Source organism: Cajanus cajan, chromosome 1 (genome assembly GCF_000230855.2).
Source record: "Cajanus cajan strain Asha chromosome 1, NIPB_CcT2T_4, whole genome shotgun sequence".
In the NCBI taxonomy this organism is placed as follows: domain Eukaryota; kingdom Viridiplantae; phylum Streptophyta; class Magnoliopsida; order Fabales; family Fabaceae; genus Cajanus; species Cajanus cajan.
This window is the reverse complement of record NC_138517.1, coordinates 46244536-46258827: the sequence shown is the minus strand read 5'-3', so window position 1 is coordinate 46258827 and position 14292 is coordinate 46244536. Positions and strand designations below refer to the sequence as shown.

Sequence of the window (14292 nt, the reverse complement as noted above, 5' to 3'; positions counted from 1 at the left end):
AGATTTCTGTGGGTCCCTACGGGAAACCCTATGAGAAAACGGGCAAAATATGAATATTTTTTATTTTGCCTTCTGATTGCTTTGTTGTGTTCCTTGTTGGATGTGATGCATGAGTATGTGGTTAATTTTAAAAATGAATATGTTTTTATATGAATTAGAGTGCTATGTGGGTTCCTACGGGAAACCCTATGAGAAAACGGGCAAAATATGAATGTTTTCTGTTTTGCCTTCTGATTGCTTTGTTGTGTTCCTTAATGTTTGCAGAGTGTAAATATGTGTTTAATTTCGCAATTAAAGTGTTTTGTGATAATTGTGAATATAATGTGATAATGTGATAATGTGAGTATGATGATGAAATATGAGGATGAAATGTGATGATGAAATGTGATGATAACAATGTGATATGAGAATGCATAGAGTCTTGATTGGCATGGATCATGTGCATAAATGTTTTTAAGGGTACGATATGGAATACACCGCCAAAGAAGGCCCCCTAGTGTAAAAGTTTTGGGGATTAGTCCTTGGGGATAGCTCAGTTTAGAAGTCTCAGTCTCGCCCATTATGTGCATGGGATGTATCTTGTGTGGCTTAGCTATCTCGACGAGACTCTAGTAGTATGTCCTTCTAGTGAGAGTGCGCAGAGGGTGTGACCCGGCATGTACTCTTAGACTACTCTTCGTGTATTGTTAGCGGCAATATGCCATGTGATGTTTTACTGGCGCCACATGCATGATAAAATGTAGTCTGTGTCCATCCATGTGCATTTTAATGTTATATGATAAATTGATATTTTTATGTCTTGAATGAGTGAGATGTGATATTATTACTAATTTATCTGTGTTATATATGTTTTGTTTGTGTTTGGTTATCCAGTGTATATTCCTACACTATGAGCCAGAGTGAGATGTTTCTCACTCCCTTTTCTTGTGTTATTTTTCTTTGACTGTCTTACAGGTAATTATCAGCATGAGACTGAGGATGTTGGTGATGAAACTTAGGCTTCTATGTTGGGATTTGCTCTGATAGGACATGTGACATCGGGACATAGATAGAATTAGATTAGAATGTTTTTATTAAAATATTTAGGAAAACCTTATATTATTTCTATGTAATTTCTGCTGATTAAGCTACTGTTTAAGTTATGGATGTGATACCCTCTATTTAAACATGTTCGGTATTTCAATTATGAAAAAAAAAATATGTTATTCAATTTTTGTTATTTGTGTTATGGTATGTGGGGTAGAGGGTGTTACAAATTTTGTTTTATAAGAATGAAGTATCAAATCATCTTGGATTAATATAAAATTTTGTATATATGATTTAAGAGTAAAGAATTTTTTAATTTAAAGATTGGATTTACAAAATTCTCATTTAATATAAAGTTATTGAGCGGTGTAATACTTAGTAAAAATTATACCGGTTTTATTATAACTCTCCTCATATATATATATATGGACCTTTTTTAATATATGATTGTCAATTTTCGTAAAATAATTCTTAAATTTTTGACAAATATAAATTTGTCCTACATATTCCATCAGTAATATAAATTTTCTGACGGATAAATTTGTCATAATTTTTTTTAAAAATAACATATATTCTTTAATTCTACATAATTCTTACATATAAAAATTTCATAAATAAAATTTAATATTTTGAGAGGGATCAATAATTCCTCACAAATTTTGTAGCTATTTGTGATGAAATTTGTGACAAAATACAAATGTTGACAAAAATTTCGTCACAAAATCTGTCACTGACTTATTTATTATAGTATTGTGACCCATTTTTGTGAGGAAATATTTATAGAGGAACTTAATCCGTCACAAAATCCGTCACTAATTTTATTTTTTTATTCAATGACGAAATTTTTTACGGATGTTTTAGAGACAAAATTTAATCCGTCACTAATTTCACTAAATGGTAGTTCGTCACAAAAAATAAAATTCCCTCACAAAATTCGTCACTATTAGTGACGATATTTTTTCGGTCACAAAAATTCGTCACAAATATTAATTTTTCTAGTAATGAAATACATCAATGATTAATAATTTTTTTTAATAAAAATTAAACATAAAAATAAATAACAAAATGATGCGACCACCTTGTGACAGTTCTACCTCAAAAGATTTTAATATACATTAATGATAAAAATAAGGTAGTTTATAAATAACAAAGTAGCACTCATAGGCAAAGGATTCACATCATATATTTTGTTACAAAAAATTCAAGTATTTAATAATAAAATAAGTTCTAAAATAAAAGAAAATTAGACATTAAAACAACATTTATAAGTTTTAATGAAAAGTCTTGAATATAAAATAAAAGTTTTGAAAGGTTGATTATCCACATGAAATAAACACAAATAAAGTAAGTATATGGTAACTATGTACTTCTCTAAACCCCGATATCCCACTAAACTAAGAACTCCTATCAAAAGAAACTAATAACGCCCAAGCTTCATCTCTTGCAAGCTCAAATTCATCTATTTGATCAACACTTGAAATTGGCATCCAACATAACAAGAAAACATAACATAACCACATGGGTGTGAGAATATGTTTCACACATGTATTAAGCCCATATAAAGAAGACATGTAGTATCTAAAAACACAACACATCTTACACATCAAACATAAACTTAATCATAACTCATTACACAAGACTCATAGACACGTGCGTTTATTTCTACTTGCATGTGGTATCATTCTCATTTCTCATAAATCGCACACATAAGAAGTATTCCAGGAATATATGGACCAGGATTAACATACAAAATCCCACTAGAATGAAGATTTCTGAGGAGCTAGTCGAGGTACTATAGTTAGCCATGATTGCCCATTATCCCACTAAAATACGATATTTGCTATCATAACACCCCAGGGTCAAGATAGAAGACCATGTAAACCCTCCCACACATACTCACATCTACCTCCAAACAAACTATACATGAATGCGTGGACTCAATCATAACACACAATACACCAAAGAGGCATAACACACATATCACATTACTAGGCAAAGCTTAGACTTTCACTTGGCTAGACCACTATCTAGACTTAACAAATGACCAAACACAAACTTGGATTTCACATTGCTAAGCCACCACTTAAACTTACTTGCATCACACATATAGCTCACAATACGCAAAGTCTCAACATAAGATCCCACATTAAACAACGAACATATAACTTTCATGTATCCATCATCTTTTACTCAATACTCATTCACAATAGTATACTCATGCATTGTCTTTTTAAACTATTGATATTAAGCATCTTAAACTATTATCAAGATTAAACACTTAAAAGCAAAAATAATCCAAAGTTCACATTAGGGAGATTTGTTGAGTGACGAAATTCACTTAGTAAACTTTAAAGTTGAGTTCACTCTCATTGAGTTTCATCTCACTTAGCAAATAAAAATACCCATCTTTTAGTGGCTTATACTCACCGAGTGAAACACCTTCACTTATCGACCATCATATAGGAATAGAAATTCTCTAAACAAACACTTTTCGCTTGGTGAATTAAAAAGACCACATCTTCCATAGCCCAAAATTCGTTGAGACAAAGAAATACACTAGATGGGGAGATGACTTGTTTTTTCCTATTGTTTCTTAACCCAACTCTCTCCTTATATGAGAAACACATTAGATCAACATAATAATTTAAAGGGTAGAATAACATTATCATATCTTATTGATGAATCTAACAACAAATTACAACAATATAAGATATTATCTTATCTTATTCTGACTATCTATCTAGCCTTAAGAATTTGTCTACTTTTAAAATATATTTTTATTTCAATTAAAGAAATAGTGAAGATAACTTATTATTATTTTCATTATTTATTGTACATAACAAAACTCTAAAATATGGAAATAAAATAAAATAAAGTGAGTTTTTATAATTAAATAGAAAAATAAAACACAAAAGCTTAAAACAATATCTTAAAACTTATTGGTTCCTTGACTTCTGAACATACATTTGAAGCGGGAGATTCCACATTCTTAAGGTCATCATAGATGCATTTGACATTTGATTTTTTTTTCTTCTTTATTTGATCCTTTTTATTTTTATTTTTATTTTTATCATTTGATTCAAAATTGAGCATCTAGACGAGCTATGCCTAAACTTGTGTCTCATGACAACTTTGTTTAAACGCCAAGATTTATCAACCTTTACCCACCCGAGAATGCTTTGCGGCCAATCCAATCACTGAAAACATAGGAATGATACTTCACACATTGCACCATTGTTTTGCCCTGTAATCAAAGAGATGACGATCCAATTAGATTTTACCATCTACATACATATATATATATATATATATATATATATATATATATATATATATATATATATATATATATTGTCAAGTGATCATATTGCAACAAATTCAATTTAAGAGTAGTTTCAACGTATAATAATAACACTATAATCAAAATAGCTTATTATATGTTAATAAGAAACACTGTGCCACATGATGCTTTCTGACCTCGCGTATAAATAGGTATGAATCATAACAACGCTCAAACAAGACCCTGATAATATCCAACATAGTGATAGTAAGCAGAAGGTTGAGAACAAAGAAAAAAGGAAACAATGGGGCACAAGAACACAATTTTCCTGGCTCTCGTAGCTACCTTGATTGCAAAGGAGGCCTTTGCAGCACAACATGTAGTTGGTGGAAGCCAAGGCTGGGATCAATCTACAGATTTTAAGACATGGATTTCAGGCCAAACATTCAAGGTTGGAGATAAACTTGGTATGTTTCTTTTACATAATTATCACATTGGTTTTTCTTTCTTTAAATATTACATGACAACAAAGAATTTTCTTAAAACAAATTTCGTTAATTAAAACCGGTAAGTTCTTGTAATGGCGGCCACAACGTCAAGAATTTTGGAATTTCTGTGTTGTAGCAGTTACATCAACTGCATTTTTCTATAATTTTTCATAATATTAGATTTTTTGACAAAGTTGTAATTACAATTGTTGTGCAGTAGAGTTCACATATATACATCATTGGTATAATATAATCTACTTTAAACTTAAACTATCATAAATTTAATTTTTCTCATTAGTCATCCAAAAGTTTCGTGTCGAAAGAAACATGTGTGTTTATAAACAGTATTCTCCCTTATTTTTTTTTTTTAATAATGTGAGAATTTATTTATACCTCTAACAACAACTCTTATATAAAGTGAATTTTCATATAACTTAATTTTATAGAATATAATTTGATCATGTCACTAGATAATAGAGAATCTCCAACAACAACAACCATGAACACACGTTAAAACCTTGACAATAAATGAAAAATTTCAAATTTTGTGGACAAATGAGATCGACATGTTATTATTGTTGTGATCATTTTTGCAGTTTTCAAGTACACTTCTTTGCATAGTGTGGTTGAACTAGGCAGTGAGAGTGCCTACAAGAATTGTGATATTAGCAGTCCAATCAAGTCCTTGAGCACTGGCAACGATGTTGTGAAACTGGACAAGCCAGGTACAAGGTACTTTACTTGTGGTACCTTGGGACACTGTAGTCAAGGGATGAAGGTGAAAATTACCACAGTGAAAGGGAATGCACTTTCTCCTGCATCATCACCATCACCATCATCGTCACCGTTATCATCATCTTCACCTTCATCATCACCATCTTCTTCTACTACCACTACAACCGATACATCTTCAGCCTCACAATGCTTCACCTCATTCATTTTCATTCTTGCATTATCAGTCACAATAATGATTTCCTTGTTTTAATTCGTAATATGAAGTTGGGTTTATAAATGTCACAAGTATATACACTTGTTGGTTATGGTGGCATGGCAATTCTAATTCATCTCGTTGTATTCACATAATTCGGAGCTAGTCCCTAATTGAGCTGCTACGAGGCAGATAAGGGACTTGCATATGCTTTATATGTAGTATTAAAAGTACATGTATCTCAATAATAGTTTTTACTTGATTATTATAATCACTTTGGTTAGTTTGTAGAGTAAACTATACTCTTAACCATAAGAGATCTTTGAATATGCTGTCATACTCTATATTATTTTTAAATCACACATCTCTTCCTTAGTAAAATTAATGTATTAAAAGAATATTTCTTTCATTGTTATGATTCTTGGCATTATCAACAGTTAATTTTAAATATATCCTATTAATTTTGTGGCTCTTGGTTATAATTTTTTTTATAGATAAAGTTGATAGAACTAACAAGAATTGGCCCTAGTGAAAGGGGCCAATCCCTCGTATATAACATCGTGAACCTAAATATCTAAATAGACTTTTTGATCTACATATAATACTGATCCATTACTTTGAGAAATAACAGGAATACAAATCTAAGAAATTTAAGACATTCAGATATTCGAGAGTAGATATTCTTTGATCAAGAAATAATGATATCCAGAGGTAGTACTATGACCTTTCCAAATATTTTCTGTAGCTAGTTCATGTAACTATATATGATCCAAATAATTATTTGTGATCCTCTAATAATTAGTTGGATTGAAGTTAGTGATAACTTAATCCATGACTTTCTATCATATATAGAAGCAATTTGTTGCAATTATAAGCTAGACTCCCTTTCAAGTGTTAAAATTGATGCTTGAAAAATGCAGTAACAACATTGTACACCATGTCCTTGGCATTGACCCCCATAATGTAGTCAGCATGAGCATATTCCTCGATGAACTGAACACTTAGCTTGTCTTCATCATGGAACTTCAAGTGATCAAGCATATTTCTTACATCAATAACATCTGAGAGTGCATCTTTGCCACCATAGCTTATGAAGAGAGGGAGGTTATGGGGGATATTGGAAAGGTTATAGATTGGAGGATAAATTTCTCCATAATGCATAATATTATACTCTGGTCTCTCATAGTTGAATTTTGTCAAAACCCCAAGTCTAACAGCTGCATGAAATCACAGAAGATCCTTCCTTATTCAGTCATAAAAATAATTACATTCATTGAACTACTAATTAATTAAAGTTTAATTACCTTTTTGTTTCCTATAATTTCATAAACTTTTTCATTTGATTCCTATCGTTAAAAACGTTCCGTTTTAATGTCTATACACACTATGTTTTTTCGTTTTAATATGTCATTTATCGTTATAAAGACTAAAAGATAATATTTATAAAAGTAAAGGACTAAAAAGAAAAAGAAAAAAAAAAATATATATATATATATATTAAAATAACATGTCTTGAATTACAAAGATTAAAAGGGAAAATTTATAAAATTATAGGAATTAAAAAAGTATTAAATCATTAGTTAACTACTTGACTAGCCAGATTGGAAATTCTTACTCTGAGACAAGTGCACCATGTTCTTTGTTGATGTTGGCTGAGGTTCATTCTCCATGAATAGATCAACAGTTGAAGAATTGAGGCAGCAATTTTCACCTGAATAGGACAATTCAGCCGTACATACACATGGTCAAACACTGGATATGTGTGAAAATGTGTCTAGTGCCTGAAATCAAATTGGTAACAAGCCATAAGAGTTTGTGCAAAGACTTAGACCAGTTATTGCAGTAAACAAGTTTGTGCAGTCTAACCCAGGGTAAAGGCAGAGAGACTTGATAAAGTCAACAACAGGTAACCTAGTCAAAATAAATGTTGAAAGAACATTAAATTATGTGTAGAATACTAGTAGGTTTTAAATTTGGACAAAATTTAGATACAATATCATAAATAGTATTGGTGTTGTTCTTCGATCAGAATTATAGTTTTATCTTGATAATACATTACCATTTAATAAAATCATTTATTACATATAATATCAACATAAGATTTCAATTCTGACTAGAGACAACACAAAGATTACATATGGTACTGCATTTAAGTATTGTAAGATTGCCTATTTGCATGTTCTTACCCTTTTGGATCAAATTCTGCCATACCAATAAGGTTGATGATCTGTTTGACCAAAACCAAAAAACCCAAGAATTAGGAACCTCTACCTGCTATATATGGTTTATGTACCTATTGGTTAGTTTATGTACCTCACCAACAAAGGAGTTTGCAGCAATAACTCCAAGTGCTGTCCTCATGTGGCTCAGATATGCAACTGGACTTAATAGGGCTACTGATTTTACCTGATTCACCAATTTCCCTTCAGAGAGGGATGCCAAAGCTACCAAAGTTCCCTGCCAAACATGGCCTTGAAGTTTTAGCATCAACTACATCTAAAATTGCTGGATACATAAATGGTTGGACAAAAGTGATTTCAGTATATGTTTTCCAATCAAAATTGAAATTTCACGATGAATGATACACATTCACATTAAGGATTACCATAATATTCAAGTAAATTTTCATTTCTACTTAGAGAATAATAATTAAAAAAATGCATCTTAGTTTTTGTTATTAGGTATGATATGTATGTGATACATACCAAAGAATGGCCCACGAAATTTATCTTCTGCCCTGTTTGGTTGGACACATAATCAAAAATAGCAGGCAGATCATAAGTCACCATTTCATCCCAAGACCAATTCCAATAGTCCTTGCATATTTACATAACACATACAAATGTTAATTCACTTGAAAATAATGATGACATTAAGGAATAAGGATTGATTAAACAATAACATGCAAATAAAAAGAACCAACTGGGCTAGAGGGATCCAGAGAGGTGTGTCTGCAGCTATATCTTGTTCCTCTGGCGTTAGCAATCCACACATCAAAGCCATTATCAGCTAGAATCAAGGGCAGGTTTTGCTCTGGAAGATTCAGAAGCCATGTCATTCCATCCTGCATGCAAACCCATGTCCTAACATATTCAGACGACACTTTTAAGCACTCCTTTGCATTAAGAAACAAACAAAACTTATCCATCAATGATCTGTGCAAGTCTAATGATAATGATATATGTGCATAGTTTCAAGTTTGTATGAGGCACTAAGAGAAATCAGCAAGTGGGTTCCTAAACTATGAAGTATGTTTGAGACGGTGCATTATTTTGATTTGTCAAATTTCCATGGCAACTGCAAGTGTTGCCTTAAACTCCAATCAAATAATTCTCATACTCTATTATAATTTGGTGATAAAATTTATTTTAATATGTATTATTTGTTTTATTATTTTCATTACTAAGATTAATATTTTTAAGACATGCAAATTATTTAAGCACAATATTAATATTTATATTTTTTTTAATTTACAATTGCAACAATTAGGCTAGAACCTATAAGCCTATACTCTACGGTGGTTTCTAACTTATTGAAAACTGCTTTAAATGCATAGCCTATTTTATTTTAATTAAATAGCACATTCTTTTTTTGTTGGTCATGCCAACATGAGATTTAAATTTAACTTGGTATCACCTATCAAGACATTATCAACTTCGTCAATTTTAGTTTGTTCGTGAAATAGTATCATGTGTAAATCAAGTGATGATTCATATTGGGTGAGTGATAGAACTAATTAATTAAGTTTTTTCAATTTTATTAGTTAGAACTTAGGTTCGAATTTAACTTTCAATCTGTCATTTTGTTTGAAATCTTTAAATAAGTTAGTAATTGATTTTAATTTTATATGAAGTCATATTTTACACTAATTTAAACTTTCTTGTAAAATAAAATAAAATTAAGTGATGATCCATATTTTTTTTTTTTTTTCACATTAAAGTCTCACAGAAAAAGAAAGAGAGAAGAAACCAAAGATTCAATATATATGCCACATGACTCCATTAAAATGTAAAAATGAGAGTCAATTACCTTAAAATATACTAGAATATATTAAATTAGGATTAGCCTATTGATTTGATGGGAAGGAGTTGAGATAATAAAAATATGAAAATCTAAACTTAATCTTTATTATGTTCATTTTTGTAACCTTTATAAATAATACTAGAATATATTACATTTTAATTCATTTTATCCATTACAGTGAAAAATAATATTGAAATGAGAATCTCGGTTTCACTTTTCTTTTCTGAAACTATCAATCATTGAACAGTTCATTTTGAAAAGCTTATATATTAATGATTTCAAGATGTTAAAAGATGAAACTAAGTAAGTCGCTGTATTAAAAAACATTTGTTGTTGTAGGAGGTCGATATCTTAAATAGATGTTAGTATCTTTGAAGATTATTCTTTACTTTTAGAATTTCTCTCTATTTTTTTTATCTAATAAGTTACTAATAACCTTTTTTCATTTTTTGTGCTGATACTTTTTCTTAACTTTTGTTAGAAAAGTATGGTTGGAAAAATAATTTAAATTTCTAAAATTTTCTTTGATATAAAAAGATCTTTAGGATATTAATTAGAATTAAAAAAATTATTTATTTTAATTTTTTTTATAATATTAAATGTAAAGTTAATAAATAGAAGTATTTGAAACAAGAAGAATTATAAAGAAGTGATCACTACAAAAAAAAAAAAAAAAGTATATGCTAACAGCTAATTTCTATTGGTTTTAATAAACTTCAAGAAAATATTATAATTCCAGCTGTTAATTTTGTTGTCACAAACAATTTAATTTTTTGGTAATTTAAAATCCCCACGATGTTTATTAAGTTTCTGAGATAAATTTAAAGAAAAAGTTTCTCAAAAACTTTACTAGAAAACTTATAAGAAGAATTATAAACTATTGTGAAAAAATTTATAAGAAAAATTTTTCAAATTTTGCCATAAAACTTATAATACAATTAGAAATAATGAATAGTTGAATCACAATAAATAAATTTGTATAGTCTTTTCTTATTTCTTTATAAGGCATTCTTTTTCAATTTTCTTATAGAAAGAGTTTTTATTTTTAACAATAATATTAGAATTCATGAATCACTTAAATATTGAAATTTGATGAAATTAAAAATGGATCATGTTTTACCAAAAAGTTTTAGGGAGAGTTTATCAAGTCAGCTACATATCACATATATAAAAATTCATCAAATATATACTAGTCCAGTCTAAGGATACTCCGAATCATACAACAAAATTTTATTTTTCCAAGCTTATTTATAACACCAACTTTTTGAGTCTTAAGCAAGCCAAAATCTAGATCGTCCCATTCGTTGTGACGTACGATACTTTGAATAGGGGCAAAATCAAAAGAAATTAAAGGAAAAACCTCGAGAGTTGTGTATATATAATATATCAGACACGAAAATTGACCCTTTCTGTACCAGAGCCAGATTCACACAATGAGAGAGTGTGACATTTCTGGTTGGTGGATCTGTTCTTCTTTAATGAATGCTATAACAGATATTTATGAATAGCATGTTTTTGGAAAATGAAAAAGGCTGATCAATAAATAACTATTCTACATGAATTTAATGTTCGAGATAATGCTAAAATAATAATTTTGAAATTTTCATTACTATTATTTTAACATGTTAAATTTTTTAATTATCAAATTATTAATCTGAACAATATTAGATTTAGTTTTTTAAACAAAAATTTAAATTTATATCTGATAAAAAGAATATGATTAAAAAATATATTTTACTAAATATAATTAATTTTTGGTAAAATTAGTTATCAACATAATAGTTAACTACATATTTTATATCAATAATATAGCTACATAAAATTATTATAAAATCTTAATTAACTATAAACACATTTATTATTTCATTCAAGAAGGACCAAATTGAAAATGGTGAATTGCTAACTTACCACCAATACTCCATGATGTAGTATCACTGGCTGTTTCTTGGTCACACCGCCACTAACCTCACCTCGACCTTGAGGGATCCTTTGAAGGCTAAGAATGTACCCATCTTTTGTTGTAACCTGAGTAAAGTTGTATGAAACATTTAATCATTTATTCTAAGACTTAAATGATTATGTTTTCTGATTATAAAAACTTTTTTTTCTTCTATCAATTAATCAAATATTATCGTTAGAATAAATTTTAAAATAATTATAGCAAAAGTTCATAAATTATTATATGTAATGTTTTGTAATTAGATATGTGTATGACTGTTTTTTTTATTCTAATTAATCGACATGTAACAATATTTGTCACTTGATGTATATTAAGATTAGAGAAATTTCCGTGACACTTTACTGTTAATATTTTTTTTATTAACTAAAAATTATAAATTTTGATAAGTTTTATTTCTGAATTAAAAGAGAGACCCTCTAAATTAGATATAAAATTAACTTACAAAATTTATGATTTTCAATAAAAATGATAAAGTGTTAGAAGAAGAAGAAGTATATATATACTCAGAATATCTCTTAAGATCATGAAATGTATTTTATTTTTCTTAATATGATATGAGTATCTATCATTAAAAGTATAAATACAGATAAGATAAATATTTCTCTTCTAATATAATATGTTTCATATTTAAAACTACGACTTAAACATCGAATAACTTGGTTAAGAAATAAAAAATACGATGCCAAGTGCCAACTAATGTTGGTTGAATTTCTTAACAGATAATAACAACAATATAAAATCTTTTTCACAATCATTTGCAAGTTATATTCTAAATATGTATTAGTATATAGTACATGTTTAGAGGTCTTACTTGAAGTTCCTGACATTTGTATCCATGAATGGTGACAGAAGAGGTGCATAAGCCATGAAGTGGAGGTTGAGCTGCGACGTATTTTCTTCCATGAAAGGCACGGCTTGATGCGTGTGCTTGAAGGGACATAAATTGTAAGAGAAAGAAAGAAAGGATCAAAGCAACAAAACCCAACAAGCCCATGAGAGCCATGACTTTTGGTTTTACAAGTGTGGAAGAGGATCCCTTTTATACAAGGGGATGAAGAGTGAGTTCAAAGTTGAAACCCAAAAAGTGGAACATGATGGGAAAATGGGTTGTTAAAAAGTCTTTTGAATACGTTTCTTTCGAGTAATACTTTTCTATTCTCATAAATGTGAAAGTAAGGATATTTATTCTTTTGTTAAAAAGGTTATAATTAAGAACATATTTTTGCATTTTTTTTATTTTTAGGAAAATTTATTCTTTTGTTAAAATTTTTACATTTGACATGTTACTCATTTCCAAGTGAAAAACGGGTATTTTATATAATCATGAGAATGAAAATTACTTTTTTTTTTTTTAATAAACTACTTCTTTTCACATTTATTATTTATTTTATTTTTTAATTAATTTTTTTTATTAACAATGACAACTAAACACGTTAAACTTGGATATAACATTTTAAAAAAAATAAAATTATGAGAATAAAATATTAAACATCAAAACAAACGTCTCATTTTAGTTTATATTATCCCTTTTCCTTTCTAAAGATGTTTTTTATTTCCTATTTTCTCAATTTTCATGGCTAATAAAATTTTAAAATATAAATTTTATTAGGGGTGTAAGTGGGTTGGGTTGAACAGATTCGTTACTCAATTAAATCAAAATTTAACTAATTGGATGAGTTAATTTGTGCAATTTTTTTTTAAATCAATCTAACCCAATCGAATCACGATTGAGTTGGGTTGGTTCAGGTTAATTGTTTCAACATAATTAAATTTATTTATTTTTGTGAAAATTTAAATATTTCAAAATATATGTAAATCATTAATATATTGACGCAAATATAATGTTATGAATTTATAAAGTAAACAATGATACAAATTAAATTTTAAATTAAGTTTATTAATTTGTTATATCATTATCAACTCAAAAACCCAATATTAATTAATACAAAATAAAATTTAAAATAAATATATTATATTGTTACAATGATATCAACCTAAAACACAAAACTTGTTACTAAATAAGAGTAAAAGTAAGTATTGTCTTGAATAAATGTATTATTATTATTATTATTATTATTATTATTATTATTATTATTATTATTATTATTATTATTATTATTATTATTATTATATGATCGGATTGGGTTGGATAACGAGTTGAAAACACAAAACTCATTACTTGACACGTACAATGTTGAGATTTGATCGGGTTGGATTGATTCTGATCCAAACATTGAAAAAATTTGATCTGAATCTATTGAGTCGCTTTGAGTCAGTTTGGGTTCACAGATCACTCGTATCTGCTTACACCCCTAAATGTCATTTTTCTTAAAGGATGTATTATCTTCATTTTATTTATCTATACATTTATTCTATACATATTATAAAAGGGATACAATAATATATAATTATTTTTTGTCTCTATTTTTAGTAGACCATTATACCTTTCATATGTTAAAAAAAAAACTTCTCACATTTTTTTTGAATAACTAACCACAACTATCTAATATCTTATCTATATAATATTGTTAGAGACACGAAGTATTTCAAACCCTTTAATTTTAATAATACTTTGAGTTATGATTTT

At 28.4% G+C, this 14292-nt stretch overlaps 2 protein-coding genes across 2 annotated transcripts; one reads left to right on the top strand and one right to left on the bottom strand.

Annotated features, from left to right (window-relative positions):
- The first annotated feature begins 4456 nt into the window (after positions 1-4456).
- On the top strand, positions 4457-5993 carry LOC109817223 (mavicyanin). The gene is made up of 2 exons (XM_020382438.3): positions 4457-4773; positions 5391-5993. The coding sequence occupies exons 1-2, from the start codon at positions 4611-4613 to the stop codon at positions 5777-5779; spliced, it is 552 nt and encodes a 183-aa protein (XP_020238027.1). The 5' UTR covers positions 4457-4610; the 3' UTR covers positions 5780-5993.
- An 83-nt stretch (positions 5994-6076) lies between these two features.
- LOC109817224 (triacylglycerol lipase 2) lies at positions 6077-13158 on the bottom strand. The gene is made up of 9 exons (XM_020382439.3): positions 12517-13158; positions 11654-11770; positions 8646-8786; positions 8428-8538; positions 8036-8179; positions 7909-7949; positions 7554-7633; positions 7338-7433; positions 6077-6939 (listed from the first exon to the last, which is right to left on the bottom strand). Exons 1-9 carry the CDS (start codon positions 12706-12708, stop codon positions 6617-6619), a joined length of 1245 nt encoding a protein of 414 aa, XP_020238028.1. The 5' UTR covers positions 12709-13158; the 3' UTR covers positions 6077-6616.
- Between the last annotated feature and the right edge of the window lie 1134 nt (positions 13159-14292).

Bases quoted from the DNA above. Each gene is read 5' to 3' on its own strand.
- LOC109817224 (XM_020382439.3), bottom strand. From the start codon at position 12,708: ATGGCTCTCATGGGCTTGTTGGGTTTTGTTGCTTTGATCCTTTCTTTC. The intron at 8,787-11,653 runs GTAAGTTAGCAA...GTTTGCATGCAG, and splicing joins TACATCATGGAGTATTGGTG to GATGGAATGACATGGCTTCT. The intron at 7,950-8,035 runs GTACATAAACTA...TTGGTCAAACAG, and splicing joins CAAACTCCTTTGTTGGTGAG to ATCATCAACCTTATTGGTAT.
- LOC109817223 (XM_020382438.3), top strand. From the start codon at position 4,611: ATGGGGCACAAGAACACAATTTTCCTGGCTCTCGTAGCTACCTTGATT. The intron at 4,774-5,390 runs GTATGTTTCTTT...TCATTTTTGCAG, and splicing joins CAAGGTTGGAGATAAACTTG to TTTTCAAGTACACTTCTTTG.